The 15,460-nt window shown below is 56.9% G+C and overlaps 1 protein-coding gene across 2 annotated transcripts in view; it reads left to right on the forward strand.

The window, feature by feature from the left end:
- The window catches only part of PPARGC1B (PPARG coactivator 1 beta), a 39,282-nt gene continuing 23,822 nt past the window's right edge, over window positions 1-15,460 (forward strand). For both annotated transcript variants that reach the window (XM_052684705.1, XM_052684706.1), the window contains exon 1: window positions 1-166. In XM_052684705.1, the coding sequence (XP_052540665.1) occupies window positions 83-166 (84 nt within the window). In that variant the 5' untranslated portion in view covers window positions 1-82. The remainder of the gene's footprint in view (window positions 167-15,460) is intronic.

A 15,460-nucleotide genomic window follows, 5' to 3' on the forward strand; every position in this document is an offset into this window, starting at 1 on the left:
TCCGCCCCGCCGGCCGCCCGGCTCCTCGCCGCCGCGCCTGCTGCATGCTCGGTGCCGCCTCAGCCCCAGCCGGAGGTGGAAGATGGCGGAGCCGGGGCCGGACTGCGGAACCCTGCTAGACGAGGCGCTCTCCTCCTTCGTCTTCAACTACCTCGCTGACAGCCAGGTGGGGAGGGCGGCGGTGCGGTGCGGGAGGAGCCGACGCGGAGCCCCGCGGAGCGGCGCGAGCCCCAAGGGGAACCCGCGGCTGCACCGCCGGCTGCGCGGGAGCGATTTTAGGGGAGGGGGTCTGCGGGGCAGCGCCGCACCGCGCCGCAGCGGCTCCGGCCCCGCTTTCAGCACCACTCGCACGTGGACTCCCGGCCCCCCCTCCCCGTGCGCGTGGGGCGAACGGGAAGCCGGCGCTGCAGCCCCTCCGGCCGCCGGAGAGGGGCGGCGGGGAACGCCGGGGGGGCGGCGGGGGGCTGCGCGGTGGGGGCGATAAGAGCCGGGCTGCGGGATGAGTCATGCCGAGCGTCAGTTGCACGCATACGGGCTGGGATCTGGGGATGGGGAGGCTGGGAGAAGGGGCTTCGTGCTGCGAACCGGCTGCTCCAAAATCTGGATCGGCTCCCTCCTGCACGGAGCCGGGTATTAAAATCAGATTAAGGCTCCTTGGCAGCTCCCGCACAATCACGAGAGCGAGCTGTGCTCGCTATAGGGCTCGCATGCTTTTCCATTTTGGGGGCTGGAAGAGAGGCACTATACGATAATCCGGGCGGCAGCGAGAGCCGTGGCCGATCTGGAGCACCTCCGTGCATTTCACAGCCGGATTGCTGTGGCCGGTGCAAGTGGGAAGAGTTTTCTATAGTTATATATCATCCCTCCAGCCCTTCACTTTCATAACCCCAGATTACAAAATAGCTTCGATTGTGAAGTGAGCAGATTCATCCCAACCCATGCTCTCTTACCAGTTAGCTTTGGGATTGCACACAGCAGGAATATGTCGGGTGTGTGTGTGTGTGCGCGCGTGGGGGCAGAACGGGACACACGGGGACTAATCCTGCTGTTTGGGTTCCAAACAAACAAGCTCTCAGGACTTGGTAAATCAGATTTGCCCCTGGTGTGTGTGCCAGACAGAACCAGGCAGGTCTTGCCACCAGCTAGATGGATGTGGTCCCAGTGCCTGCCCCGCATGCTCCTGCCTGGCACGGGACGCGGGCGCTTTGCTGGGGGCAGAGCAGCGGGTGGCAGCTCCGGCTCTTAACGAAGAGCTGATGACAGGCTGCTTACAGCAGAAGGGTCAGGGAGGGTGAGAGGTGGGCCGAGGAGGTTTTGTAAGCAGTTCGCTTTCTCTAATTCGGATTGATTTATCATTGTTGGGAGGAATGCTTGGCTGAAGGAAGGAGGCAGGTTTGAGGGGTGTTGTCCCCCAAAGTGCTGCTGCGGCTCCCAACAGCACAGCTGCTCTCAAGGCAGGTGAAAGTTCCTGGCTCTGCTTCCCAGCAGAGCGCTGTGTGCTCTCAGTGGCTTTAGCTCTGAGCACAGAGCTCGTGTAATTGCAGCACGCATCTGAAGGGCTGCTCCGTTTTGCTTTTCTGGTCAGCATTTGACGTCTCAATCTAGGAATCTTGTTTTTTCCCAAAAAGGGGCTGTTCAGGGAAAAAAGAAATCCTGATGATTGTCATCCTTCTCTGGTGCGAAACCACCATGTTGTGAGCATCCCCTGCAGAATTTGGGACTGTGAAATGGCCTGTGATGAAATAAGACCATTGTTATGGCATCTCGTGAAATAAGACTGCTGTGCTTGTGCCCTCTTTTTCCCTCCCTCTCCTCTCTGTGCATCGTGATGCTGGAGGGAGCGCCGTGCGTGCACATGGGGTCAGTGCTGATCTGACGTCTGCCAGCCATATAATGTTACGGGTGGCAAACGGATCCGCACCGACTGCCGCAGGTCCGGGCAGCGACGTGCAGCCCGCGCTGGAACAGATATTGCATTTTCCCTCTGTGCCCTAAGTGCGTAGAAGGGTTAAAGCCTGGTGTGAAAACAGAAGGAAAGAAAGAGAGAGAAGAAAAAAAAAAAAAAAATAAAGGCCCCCCCCCGGGGGGATGATTTGCATACATTTGCTTAAGGAAGGACTAAGTTGTAAGTGTGTGCTGTTCGTGTACCTTCACCTCTGATGAAACTGCAGTGGCAGCTCCTGCTGCTGTCACATGCTTTCTCCAGAGCTGGAGCCAGAGGCGGGCTCCGCGCTCGCCGCTGACGTCCCTCCCCACTACTACTGTACAGCCCTGCTTACAACTGGGTGCTGGCTGCTCATTGAAGCCCGAAAGCTGCTTCTGCACAGTCCCCGGTGCTTCAGCATGGAATCAGATTATCCTAAGTGGCTACGATGTCAGGAGGCCGTGAGATCATGAATATTGCCCGTTTCCTCTGTGGAAATCTTGAGGAACTCCGACTCTTCCCCCGCTGCCTCTCCCCACTCCCTCCTTCACAGTGGGTTTTGGGTGAGCAGTGGCTCAGTGTTGGTGATCAGCGCTCTGTGACAGAGGAACCCTCGGGAGATGCACAGTGAAGGTTTAACGTGGGTATTTGCATCCGTCCCTTCATTATATGGGCTTGTGCTGAGGTTGCCTGCGAACCTCTATTTACATATTGAGGACAGTGATGATTCACCTGCAGCCTGCATTGCTACAGAGAAAAAATCAGGGTTTCTCACTCCATACAGGCCTTTCTCCTGCTGTCCCCTTTCCTTTCTAACAGCAACGAAAAAGTGATTTTGTTCTGCAGTAACTCAGAATGGGCCCATTTGATCCATTTTGTGCAACCCTGCTGCAGCAAGCAATGGAAGGTGGCAGCAGGTGCTGGAAAGTGGCATCCTTGTGGCTCTGCAGGGAGCATGGGCCTCAGCATTCCTGCAAAAAGCAGGAGCACTGTGCTTCTACGGCTTCAATTTATTTAAAACCCCCCAGTGAAGTGCAGCAGTGAAAAACGGTAACAACAGGCTGCTGCTGGGAGGGATGCTAAAAGATCATGTGAGCTGCAATGCTATATTCCCTCATTAACTTCTCAGCCTCCCACTAACAGCTTAATCCATTGATGAGTGCAGGGAGAGCACTGAAGGCCTCGGCTGAGCATCAGGTGGATCAGTATTGCTGGTAATGAAATGAATGTGTGTCCCTAATTTCTGATAGTCCTTGCTGAGCAGGCCGATGTTGCGCTTTGTGCGTGTGTTGAGCTCTGGGTAGTGGAGGCAGCCCCAAGCTCTGGCAAAGCTGCCCTTGCAGCTCAGGTCGTGCAGCCCGTGCTGGTGATGCTCTCACCTTGCTGGGTGCTGCTGGGCTGTGGCACAGATGTGTGTGGATGAGGCCGTCAGCATTGGTTTGCTTACAAGGCAGGATGCCCACAGCTGTGTGCATTGCAGCTTCAGATATGGAGGAGATGGAGAGTGCAGCGGGAGCAGGGAGAGGAGGGCTGGCCCTCTGGAGGGCTATGTTCAGCCTGACTGCTCTCAGTCCTGGCTTTGGGCCCCAGCAGGACCCTTCCCTCCACCTTCCTGCACATCCCTCCCTGCTCCCATGCTGTAATGGAAAGGCACCTCTCCAACAGGTGAATAATTAAGGTCTTAACCTCGTGCCTCTAGCAAAGGGTGCTTTGTGAAAGAGACTGATTTCTCTCCCACATTAACCTTTCCAATGTCAAAAGCCTCTTTGTAGTTAGAAACTCTGCTTGCTCCCACACTTAAATGCTGTCAATTGAGAATGAAAAATGTCCTGGGGCCACGGGATGCCCTTCCTCCCCCAAGACCCCCTCTCTGCTGTGTGCAGGGCCAGGGACATGGGCACCTGTGAAAACTGTGCTGCTCGGGGCTTTCCCTGAGGTGGGGCAAGGAGCCTGCATTTGTCAGAGGAATCCGCTTCGGCCCCCGCTTCACGGCTGAGCCCCGCTCCATGGCAACCCCTTGCAGGCTTTCATTTCTCGTGATGGCTTGGTGGAACGGAAGCGATTTAGCAGAGGAGGAATTTTGCACGCTGCCTGCATGGAGAGATGGGCTGTGGCATCCCTCACCTGCACCCCAAGAGCGGATGAACGCAGGCAAGGGGATGCCCTGCTGCTTGCACCATGTGCAAGGGGATGCGGGTGCTGATCGTGGTTGTCATGAGCCAAAGACTAAAGGTTGAAGTTAATGGCGCAGATGGTCAGGTGGGGTGAGCTGACCTACTTTGGAGGCAGCCACGCTGCTGTGCCACCCAGGTAATGGTCTGGCCGATGTGTTCTCCTTCACTTATCACTCAGCAGTTCTGCTCTTCAGCACTTTTCCTGAGTTCCGGCCATGGAATCGCACTAATTATTATTTATTTATTGGCTTTTTTTTATATATGCGTGTAATGGGAGCTTCCAAGAAATGCCACGGACTTTGCATGGATCTGGCAGTGCTTGCAATGCCAGCAGAGCTGTCCTCATGTGGCTCCGTGACAAAGGCAGCGTGCAGCTCTGAGCTGCAGATTGTTGCATTGAACGTGATTATGGCAGAACTAAGAAAAGGAAAAATAAAAGCTAGAAAGCTCTGCTTTGGCCATGTAAGAGCTGAAAAGCCCCAGTGGTTCCCAATGCAGTGTCTTGTGTATTGGCTGGTGGGGATGCGAGACTGGCAGCTCAGCGGCTGTATGCAAAGCCCCCAGTAGCCAGACTTAACCTTTGATCACTCCTGGCTCCTGGGCAGATGTCTGGGGCTTAGGGAAAATGCTTTGCTTATCTCACTTCCCGCTGTCCTGAGACAAAGCCGCAGGCGCTGGGTGCTGGGCACCTCCCCAGTGCCCTGTGCCTGGACAGAGCAGCTCTGCAGGTAGGATGCTGCTGTGCACAGAGCGCCGTGGGAGCGCTGCAAAGACCTGGCTGAAGCGGCACAGAGCTTCCTACATCCCCTCCTTCTGCAGCTGTCAGCTGGTGAGGGGCCGCACAGCGTTTTCCCTCCAGCAGAGACCAGAGGACAGTCCCTGGGCTGAGGGCTGCGGTGGGAAAGACACCGGTGGCCTCGAGGGCTGATGTGACACTTCTGTGTTCCCATGGCGCGCAGCGGCACATGCTTGACAGGGATGTTTTTGTGCTGAGGTGGCTGAGGATGAAACGAGTGCCTGGAGCTCTTGCAGTGAATACGATTGCAGAGCAGCGGTATCTTTACTGCGATGCATTTTCTAAATTCTTCCTCTGTGCTGCTTCTGCGCCGTGAGCTGGCCGCCTGCAGCGACAGGGCTGAGGCAGCCCCTTCTGCTGAGCCAGCGCTGCTCGGCAGGCACCTCTGTTCCCGGTTTGCAGAAAGTTCCTTGCTGCTGTCGCTTCGCTTCCTGACCATTGTTCAGGAGGGCTGTGTGAGCACGCGGGACCCAGGCAGATGGGGTGAGGGTGGGAGGTGTCATCCTTCCCCCCCCCCCCCCCTTCCTCCCTCCCCCTCACCGGCCAAAATCTGCTTCCCCCACCCAGTCCCCGAGGAGTCCTCATTTCCTAATTTTTGCGCACATCAAGAGCGAGGAAATCCTGTGGCAGGGGGAGATGGAGGGGAGAGAACAGAGCATTCTGGCACGGGGTGGGAGGGAGGTCTGAGGCAGCTGCACAGTGTGTGCTGGGGGGTGGGGGGCACAGCCAGCGGGGAGCCTGGCTGCCACGCAGCACATTTCTTCTGCCCGGATGGGGCTTTGTGTTTCACCTCCTGCAAGTGACAGCTGGGGATCTGGCCATCCTGTGGCATCTCCACAGCTAGAGCAGCACTTGAGCACACTCAGGATGCAGGGAGTAGTGCAGAGCACAGGCAGCATGCTCAGTGGTGCTCAGCCTGCAGCCTGCTTGCTGAGTCTTCACTTTGCTTTTAGCCCAGCTATGTCGGTGGGAGCAAGGTATGTTGTTTCTTCTCAAGAAAATGCAAGTGTGGCTGTGAGGTGTGTCAGGAAGCGCTGCAGTAGGAGCCTGCTGTGACCCCGTGTGTGCACAGGGGCCAAGTCAGGGCAGGGAGCAGTCCTGGCTGCAGCTGCAGTGGTGACCAGATGCACACTTGGGTGACAGCAGCAAGCCACAGGTGTGAAGCATAACCCTCACATGACTGCCATGTGGGCAGTGGTTTCACCGCCCCTGTGCACCAAACAGGATGCTGCTGCCGTGGTCCTGCTTCTCCTCACACGTTCTCCATGCAGGGCACATGCTCCTCTGTCCCTGTGCTATGATAAGGGTGAGTGCTGCAGGCCGCACGCAGAGAGCCCACCTGGGATCCCCATGGAGTGATTCTTTGCCTGACCTCAGCACTGGGTGCTGGAGGCAGAGCGAGACAGTGATTTGTGCAGCCACAGCTGGCTGTGCTCTTCCCTTCCCGCAGAGGTTGCCCACCTGGCATCCATGGTGAACTTTGTTCCAGCTGCAGTCCATGTGCCCTGCTTTACCAGGACTCTCACAACCTCAGTGCAAATGTTTGCGACTTTCATGGCCCTTCACTGGAAGCTAATTAAATTTTGCCTTGCTGCCAGCTCTCTTTAAACCGCAGTGCTTAGCTGCTTCTCTGCCTCATCCCTGCAGCCTGCCCAGGAGCGGTGTTCAGCTCATGGACACGGTCAGCACCGTGGGGCCAGCAGGATTTTAAACCCTCCCTGGAACAGCGTGAGCCCCAGGGCTCTGCAGAGCTGGAGCAGAAGCTTTAAAGCAGCCAGCAGCACATATCCCTGTGAGTAAGCATGCACACAGATTGTCACGACCTAACCATGCTAATAATGAAAAGAAAAAACTGCAATTGCGTTTCATGGAGAGGAAGTTTCTCTGTATATTTGGGCCCCACCAAGAGACCGGCACATAATTTTTTGGGTTCTAAAACCTATTACTCAGATAACAGAACTCAGGCCTTATGAAAACTCCGTGGTTTTCTCAGTGTTAGAGCTGTTGTGGTTTTTTTTTCTTTCTTTGCTGTCATGTCCTTTTTGGAAGGAATATGTATGTCTATACGTTTATTTTGAAAATGAAAGCGCTTGGTGCAAAACCTCCTGCTGTGCGTGCTACCAAACAGCGCTGGCGTGGAGGCTGCCGTTCATGTGATGCAGCACACGGACCCCAGGAGCCCCCACCCTTTACCCCCATGGGTTGGAATGAGAAGCAGTGGGTGTGTGGGACACGCTCGTGCACGTGCGTCTCCTCGCCCGGCAGAGGCTTTAGATTATGGAAGTCGATGCAAGAGGAAGGAAGCCAGCAGCCGAGAGGGGTGGGAGGTCGTGGGGAGCTGTTTGGGCAAGCACAGACAAGGAGGTCTGGAGCTGCTGGGTTTGTTTGCTGCTCCACCTGCAGTGCTCAGGGTGCCTCCTCTGTGCTGTTTGCTCCTCCTGTGCTGCCCAGGAGGATGGCTTCTTGCCCTGGGGACCTGTTGCAGGACTGGGGCTGAGCAGCTGTGCTGGCATGGCGAGGTGCCACCTGGGGCATGGTGAAGTGCTGCATGCTGAGATGGTCAAGGATATGGCAAGGTGCTCTTCAGGACACAGTGAGGTGCCACTTGGTAACATGGCAGTCAGGGCCCTGTCCTGGGGCAGGGGGTTCCCCTCATCCCAGGCACTTCCCCCATGTTGCTACTGGAGCCGTGTGTCCCTGTGCCGTGTGCCAGCCTGCCTGTCAATACTGGGGAGCACAGCCCCAAATCCGGCAGAAAGTGAAGGCAAGTCACAAGAGAGCGGAGACTGTTCCTGGCTCTGCTGCTCGCTTATGGCAGTCTAAGGTCCTTTTAAGTTTCCCTCTGTATTTATGTAACCCAAACTAACTCTTTTTGGAAACAGCCACTCTGTCTCATTTAGATACCTAAATATAGCTGCCGCTGTTGTGGGAGGATTAGCCTGAGAGCGCAGCGAGGGGCTGGGACCTTTGTGGAGGAGTGCTGGGGGGACCTCAGACCCCTCGCACTGACCTCCATGTCCCCCGGCCATGGCTCACAGCTTCACGGGCGCTGCAGAGCTCATGAGGTGGGGGGAAGCAGGCAGCCTGCTGGATCCAAGCAGCAGATTTTTCTCTAGATGTCTCTCTGCCTTTTGAGGTGGGAACCCATCTATGCCCAAACATGCTGTTTGTTTGCTTCCCTTGGAGGGAAGAGCCAGATTGAGAACCGCACAGAACAAAACTTACAGCTGCAGGCAAAACCTGCAGTCCTGTGCCGTGAAGGGGACTGGCAGTAGGGGTGGTAACTCAGGCTGCTGGAGCAGAGCCACCAAACGAGAACATGGGGCTGGGCAGCAGGAAGGGAAGGGAAAAAGAGCAAAGGTCCTTCTGTCCTTAGGTGACTGGGGCACTGCACACATCAAAGCCCTGAGCTTGTTTAATGAAAGACGTGTGATCTGCTCCTTTGGAATGCCAATCCAAAACACCTCTTAGAAGCCCATTTCCCCTTGTCAGGTCTGTCCTCATCGGGGCCTGCTGGTGGCCTTCCCTGTGCCTGGTGGCACCCAGGGTCTGACTGCGTGGCACATGGCAGAGTGGTCCATCAGACATCACCACTGGGACTTGAGAGGGCCACATGCAGGGACGGGATATGAGTGGTAGACGTGGCTTTGGGACCTGCTGCTGCATCTCGATTCACACAAGACCCCATCGCCCTCAGTGGTGGTGAACTCTTTGTCTACGTGCTGCACTGGGCCCTGATAACGTGAAGGTGAGATAGAGGAGGTAGAGGCTGCACATGCAGCATACAGCCAGGCAGAGGGCCCGAAGCGTCCCCAGGATCCCGGAGCTGCTTTGGCAGATGGCTGAAACCATCGTGCCCTGCTCTGAAGAATACAAATGTGTGGCAGATACGGTTACCCATCCCTGAGAGCAGTGTTAGCTTTCATCTAGATCGATATCCCTGCCTGCCCACGTCTGCTGGAGCACTCAGCTGGCAACTCAATGCCAGCCAGGAGCAGACACCCGCCAGGACTCGGCTGCCCGCTCCCGGTCCGTCTGTCCGTCTGTCGCAGTGTGCGGGCTGAGCCAGCGCCAACCACAGTGCTGCCGCTGTGCTGTCGGACTCCATCATGTGTAAAATGTAATAAATAGGGCCATAAGCCTTTTACGAAGTCTATTTCCACTCTTGGATCTGGGATTTAATGCATGGCTGCTTAGCGAGGCTGAGGATTTCAGGGGTCACCGAGGCTAATTGCAGCGCTGCGCAGAAGGGCCGTGCTGCAGGGCCCTGTGCAGGCAGGAGGCAGTGGTGGGACCTGGTGGGGGGGATGCAGCTCCCACCCTCCCTGTCTCTGCTCCAGGGCCTGGAATGCGGCCACCGTACACAGCAACTTGGCCAGGGACCCCTGAGAAATGCTGGCATCGCTTTTGGATTGGGGAGCGTGGCAGCTGGGCCCAGCCCCAGCAGCTCTTGTATCTGGAGGGCTGCGTGCTGCCCATGCAGGCTCCAGTACCAGGTTGCGCAGGCTGGGCTGTGGCGTGCTCTGAGGCGGTGCCATCGGGGGTTGTCCCTGCAGCCACCAGCACTGACAGAGCCGCTCTGGGGCACAGCACCAGCTAGGTGCTGCAGGCACGGTCAGGATGGGGCTAGTTGTCAGGGAGGGAGTGGTGGCACGGGGACAGCCACAGCCAGCATGAGGGGGACCCAGATGCCTGGAGGCTCTTGGGCTGGTGAGCCTGTGCTGCAGATGGAGGATGCCAGCTCCGCTCGGTTACTTTCCCTGTTGATCCCGTCATCTCCATCTTGCACTGAGTGCTGAAGTTGCCATGGAAACCGGCGCGGCGGCAGCAGCATGGCCTGCAGCTCCCGTGTGGGATCCTGTAGCTGGCCCAGGCCTGCAGCCATGGCAGGTGGCAGGCTGGCCGCTGGGTGCTGGCCATCACTGCCTGTCCGTGTGCTTCCAGGGCTCTGCTGTGCTGCTGGGCTCTGCCGCGCAGCATCGCTTCCCTGGAGTTGTGGCAGGACCAGTTCCATCACTCCCGGGGGAGAGCCTTGCAGAACGCAAGAAGAAAACCTGCAAAACCCCTACAATATCACTATTAATAGCACCTTTGTACAAAGTTATCTTTAGCAGTGCTGTTCCACCTCCGTTCACAGCAGTGATTGCACAGCCCCAACTCCTCCCTGTTGCCCCATGGCTCAGAGCAGTGCAGGGCCCAGGCTGGGCTCGCCCTGCTGCCAGGCCCTGCGCTGCGGCTGCTCCCCAGTGGTTCGTGGGAGACTGCCTGCATAGCCCTCCTTGCAGTGGGAAATGGAACAGGATTCTTTTCCAGGGTTTGTTTCTCTCTGGTGGCCCCAGCTGTGAACTCTGCTTGCCTTTGCCTCTCCTCCCACATCGCCTAAAGGCTTCCTCCCTGGAGCATCCCCGCTGGGGGCCTGCAGCAATGCTGGGACCATGCGTGGTAAGCGGAGGAGGCAGTGCTGCAGCTTGACCGTCTGGGCTGGAGCAGACATTTTCCACTCTCAGGGCGTGCTCTCATTGCTTCCAAGCTCTGCTGCTGCCTTCATCCACCTCCAAGCTCCCGCAGACCCTGGGAGGGTGCAGGGCTTTGATGGTCCTCTGGGCTGTGCCATTCAACCCAGTGCTTTGAGGCAGGATTGCACAGTGCCTGCAAGGGAAGAGCGGCTTTGTCCTGTTCTTGAACTCCGCAGCCACAGAGTTTCTCGGTTCCTGGACTAATCCGTTCCTGCTTTTAATGAGGTGCCTCATTTGAGTGCTTTTCCCCTAATAATCAACCCTCTGGGCTCGGGGGAGAAGCTGGAGATGTTTGACTGCTGACAGCCAGAGGCTGCAAAGTGCCTGCTCCCAGCTGAGTGGTGGGTCCCTTTGGCACAGCCCCTTCTTGTCGTTGCAGCCCTCGGCCCCAGCCGTGGAGCTGGTCCTAGCAGGTGGAGGAAAGCATTGGGTTTTACTGTGTCCACGTACCAAAGTGCAGCTGGGGAGGAAGGAGAGGGGTGGTGGGCAGTTTGCTCTGAGGAAGGCAACGCCTTAGAACTGGAACAAGCTGGGCCCACGGGATCTGCACTGCCTTGCTGCCCAGAAGGCGGGCTGCAGCCTTCCAGCCTTGCCCACCAATGCCCCACACTCAGGCTCTTCGTGCAGCCCTACCAGCCAAACCCACGCGCTCTTTGTGGATGGGCATGCCTGTGCCGCAGGCTTGGCGGTGCACTGCCAAGCCTTAATTATGGGGTTTGAGCTCGCTCTGTGTGTGCTCAGGAGCTTGGGCAGCTGCTTCTGATAAATGGAAATCTCCCTCCTGCGGGCCTGTTCTGTGCAGGGTGTGCACACAGTTTGCAGCTGTGGGCTCTTGGGAGCATCTGTCCAAAGGACATTGGTTCCACCTGGTCTGTCATCCCATGGTGGCTGCCCTGACCAACCTGGAAGCTTGGGGTGACTGCTATAGGGAAAGGTCTCAGTAATGCCTTTGGCAACATAACGTTTCATGTCTGCCACAGTGCAGGCTGAGCCAGACCCTGTTTCAGGGCCATCATTTCTAGGGTGGCAATGATGCAAGGCGAGAAGGTGCCTGGTGCCGAGGCTGCTTGGGCTGTTTCATTTATATTTAGCTGACCCACTTGCTGAGCGGGACACCAAGGGTTGGGGAATGGCTGACACTCCTGGGGCAGGATTTGTCCCCAGTGGGAGCAGCCTGAGTAGGAAATAAGGAAGCAACCTTTTGGTGGGAGCAGGAGCACCTGAGGTGTTTTCCTGAAAAGAGCTGCTTCTCATGTGCTGCTGCCCTTGCCAAGTGGAGGGGACATGGTGTTCCCATCCAGCAGCCTCCCTGGGGTCCCTTGGCTCTGAGCGTCGAGCTGGCGGGGCTGGCACACCTGGGGAAAGGCACATCCCCAAGGTGGGTCAAAGCAAAATGCTTGCTAAGGAAAAGGAAATTAATTATAGGAGCTTTGCTTCACTCCAAGCAACTGGAAAGGCCGATGTTTTTTTCTGTTGGCTGATAAACTAATTGTAAGGACAAAACCTCAACAAAAGCAGTGCTCTTAAATGCTTTCTTAATTAATAATTCTCAATAATTAGTTGACGTCAATGGCCAATAAACATTTCAAAGAAAGGAAGTTGCAGTTAAGTGCTTGATACTCTGTTCCTACAATCACCACGCTTGGGTTCTTGAAGCTTTGATGAATCCAACAATAAAACACAGGGAGGGCCAAGGCTGATGTTTGTGAAGGAAAAAAATTAGCAGGAAAGCATTACGCCTGTGTTTAATGAGGAGGGCAGCTGAGAAGCCATGTGGCCTTGCTGCCCACCAGCGCAATGGCAGCATCCAGTGGATGGCACTGAGGGTGCAGCTGAGCTCCACCAAACCCTGGTGCCCCATCTGTGCCCCCACAGCCTTTTCAGGCACTGGAGGCCACTTTCCTGGGGCAGCACAAGTGGGCAGAGCAGCCAGTGTCTGGGGAGTGCTGCTGCTGAGCATCCTGGATCCATGGATGGCACCGCCGTGGTTTCATCCTGTGGGCACTTGTTTTGTGCTGCTTCCTCCACCTTCTCTTCCTCCTCCTCCGCCTTCACCTCCTTCTTCTCCTCCTCCTCATCTTCTTCTTCCTTCTCCCCTCAGCGATCCATCCTTAGAGCAGCATCTCCCAGGGCCTGACAGCACAACTAGGTGCAATTTGTCAGGTGGGAGTCAGGGGCACCCTGCTGCATCTGATGTTGGGAAACCCGCTGCTTATCTCAGTGCCCCAGCACTAGCACAGTGCTGGGAGGGTTAACATCCTCCTCCTCCTCTCAGCTTCACAGCCATCTTAAAGCAGCTGAGCTGGAGCACTGCAGTCTCCATTCCCGCTCCTTTTACAGTATATGCCAGCAGCTCCTGCTTCGCCCTGCTCCTTTCCTTCTTTGGTTGTCCCCGTGCTGGCTGCCCCATGCCACTCCCCCTGCGCGCCCCGTGGGGCCGTGCCTGTGGCCATGGCCATGGCGAGGGGCTGCTCACAGCAGTACGGGGTGTGAGGTTTGCCGATGTTTCTCCAGGACGGCGCTCGGTCCCTGCCAGCAGCCAAGATGGATGCCAGCCTGCTGTCGGGCACGGCAGCATGTGGGAGCTGCAGTCCCTTGGCAGACGCTGGTGGCATCCTCCTGCGGGGACATGAGCCCTGTTCTGAGGTCCGGGAGTGGAAACTGAGGCACTGCTGGCACTGGGAGATCTTCAGGCGCAGAAAGAGATCCGAAAGCAGGCATCTCATGTGTGCACAAAGCCAGGGCTGCTCCAGAGGGTGGGTGGCAGCAGGAAGGGGACAGCCTGGGGACTGGCTTGCAGCCACCACGCTGGGACCCCAAGAGTCCTGGAGCGTTTGCTTGTGGCCATGGGAGAGCGGTTGGAGCATGTGATGCTGATGGACAGGTGAATGGGTGGATGTGGCCATGCTGCAGCTGCACTCCCCTCCCCTCCTTGTCCCCAGCAGCGGAGACAGCGGGCAGCTTCCGGAGCCTTTCATAGCAAACCTGCTCCAGGGGGCATGGTGCAAGGAACAGGGTGCACCTGTGCACTGATGGAGAATTGAGATGAGACGCACAGGTGGGAGCCCTGCACAGCTGGACCCAGGTGCTGCTGCCTGCACCACTCTCTTTCAGGGAGTCACCGGATGCGTCCCCATTCCTGCCTCTAGTGTGTCTCGGCTGATGCCAAGCTGAGTCTGCCTGCTGCCAGCTCTTATTTTAGGGCTGTGGTTTTCAGCTGCTTCTGGCTCTGTGTCATCAGCACGTGGTGGCCTGCTACCCAAATACCAGTGACAGCACGCGGGTCTGTGCCCCATGAGCTGGGAGGAGTGGGGGAAAGGCGCTGGGGCAGGGCAGCAGCTCTCAGCTTGGCCCTCACTTTGCTGCTCCAGCCATGCTGCCCCATTTTTGGCTTCTTTGGGTTGCAGCAATCCTGTGCTCGGGATATTCCCTGGGCATGTGCAAAAGGAGAAGTCTGGGAAGGCACTGGAACGTTTCCTTGTGCTCCTGACCCTGTAAGCCATTCCCTCTCCTCTGGACTCACTTTCCAGTATCCACTCTCCCCCAAAAGATGGACTTTTTCCATCTGTAGGATCTGGCTGAGAAATGGAGCACTTAAACTGCATCCTCACCCAAGTGGGGCATGCAGGGAGGATCTGATGGCTTTAGGTTCTCCTGCAGTCTTACAAAATGAACTGTGCTGTGAGTTCATTAGAACACTGTAAGACTGAGCAAAGAGGGCCAAAGCATATCCCTGCTCCAGGTGGAACCTGAAGGCTTCTTCAGCTTCCCATGTGAGCTGTGTGCTTCATCCTTCCTGCCCCCATGTGGAAACATCCTGGGCTGTAAGTACCCATGTCTGGGGCTTGGGCTGGGGTGCTTGGGAACTTGCAAGTGATCCTTGTCTCTGTCCTGTTCCTAACCCTGTTGTGGATGGTCAGGTGCTGGTGTTGTTCCCACCACGTGCCAGCCCACTGCAGCAGCCTCCGGGCCAAAGGAGGGATGAGGGCGTGGGGTGGGAAGCATGCAGTGACAGGGTGTGTGATGGGAGGTGTGTGACAGAAGGTGTGTGATGGGAGGGCTGGGCACTTGCTCAGACAACTGCTTTTGCTACTAATGCAGTGGGGTTGGATTCACCCCAGAATGTGCACTGCGGGGTGAAGAGGAGCGTGTTGGGTGCACAGGCTGTGGGACAGCGCTCACTATCCTTCTGCTCCTCCATTCCCTTGCATGGGAAGCAGTCTTGAGCTTCTTGGTTGTGCTGTGGCCATTCTGCCACCACTGCTGCCCCAAGCTCATGGGGTGAAGGTGGGGAGACTGGAGCTGTGGAACTGCTTCCTCTGGCCATGTGCCCCTGGCCAGCTCTTTGGACACGGGGTAGGGGATGCAGCCGTGCCGGCAGTGCCAGCAGTGGTGCCCCAGGAGCAGGTGTCCCAGTGTGACCCAGTCGGCAGCATGGGATGCCTGGAGTTCCTGTCTTCCTTGGCCCCGTCTCAATGGGACTCAGCGCCAAGAGCGGAGGAGGAGGCTGCTGTGTGCAGCCGGCACTGCCTCGACCCAGCTGGGGCACATTTGCAGTGTATGCCTAACTTTTTACCCATTTCTCCTCTTTCCTTGAGTATCTATCCCTCCCCAGCAGTACTCGATTTCCCGTCAGTGAGCTGCATCCCTCAAGAGAATTTTGGCAAGGAGTCAAGAAGGATGCGAATCCCCAGCACATTTTGGGGCACATCTCCTTCCCTCCGGAAAGTGTAACAAAGCCTGGTGTGAGCTGAATGTTTGGCATGGATGTCTGCTCACCCATAGCCCCAGGCAGACAGTGATTGCACCAGAGCGAGTGCTGGCATCCCTGGCTGTGCTGGATCCATCCTTGGCTTGTGCTGGCTCCATCCCTGACTGTGCATGATCCATCCTTGGCTGCAGGCAGTGCAGATCTCTGCTCTCTGGGGCTGGGTCAGCGTTCTGCGCTGGTGTCCTGAGTACTGCTGCTGCTTTCCAGAGCACTTTGAGTCACAGAGGTATTTTTAAAAACCCAGAGCAGGCATCAGCATTGCTCCTGGGCTGGATCTGT

Source organism: Tympanuchus pallidicinctus, unplaced genomic scaffold (genome assembly GCF_026119805.1).
Source record: "Tympanuchus pallidicinctus isolate F22 unplaced genomic scaffold, pur_lepc_1.0 scaffold21, whole genome shotgun sequence".
NCBI lineage: Eukaryota > Metazoa > Chordata > Aves > Galliformes > Phasianidae > Tympanuchus > Tympanuchus pallidicinctus.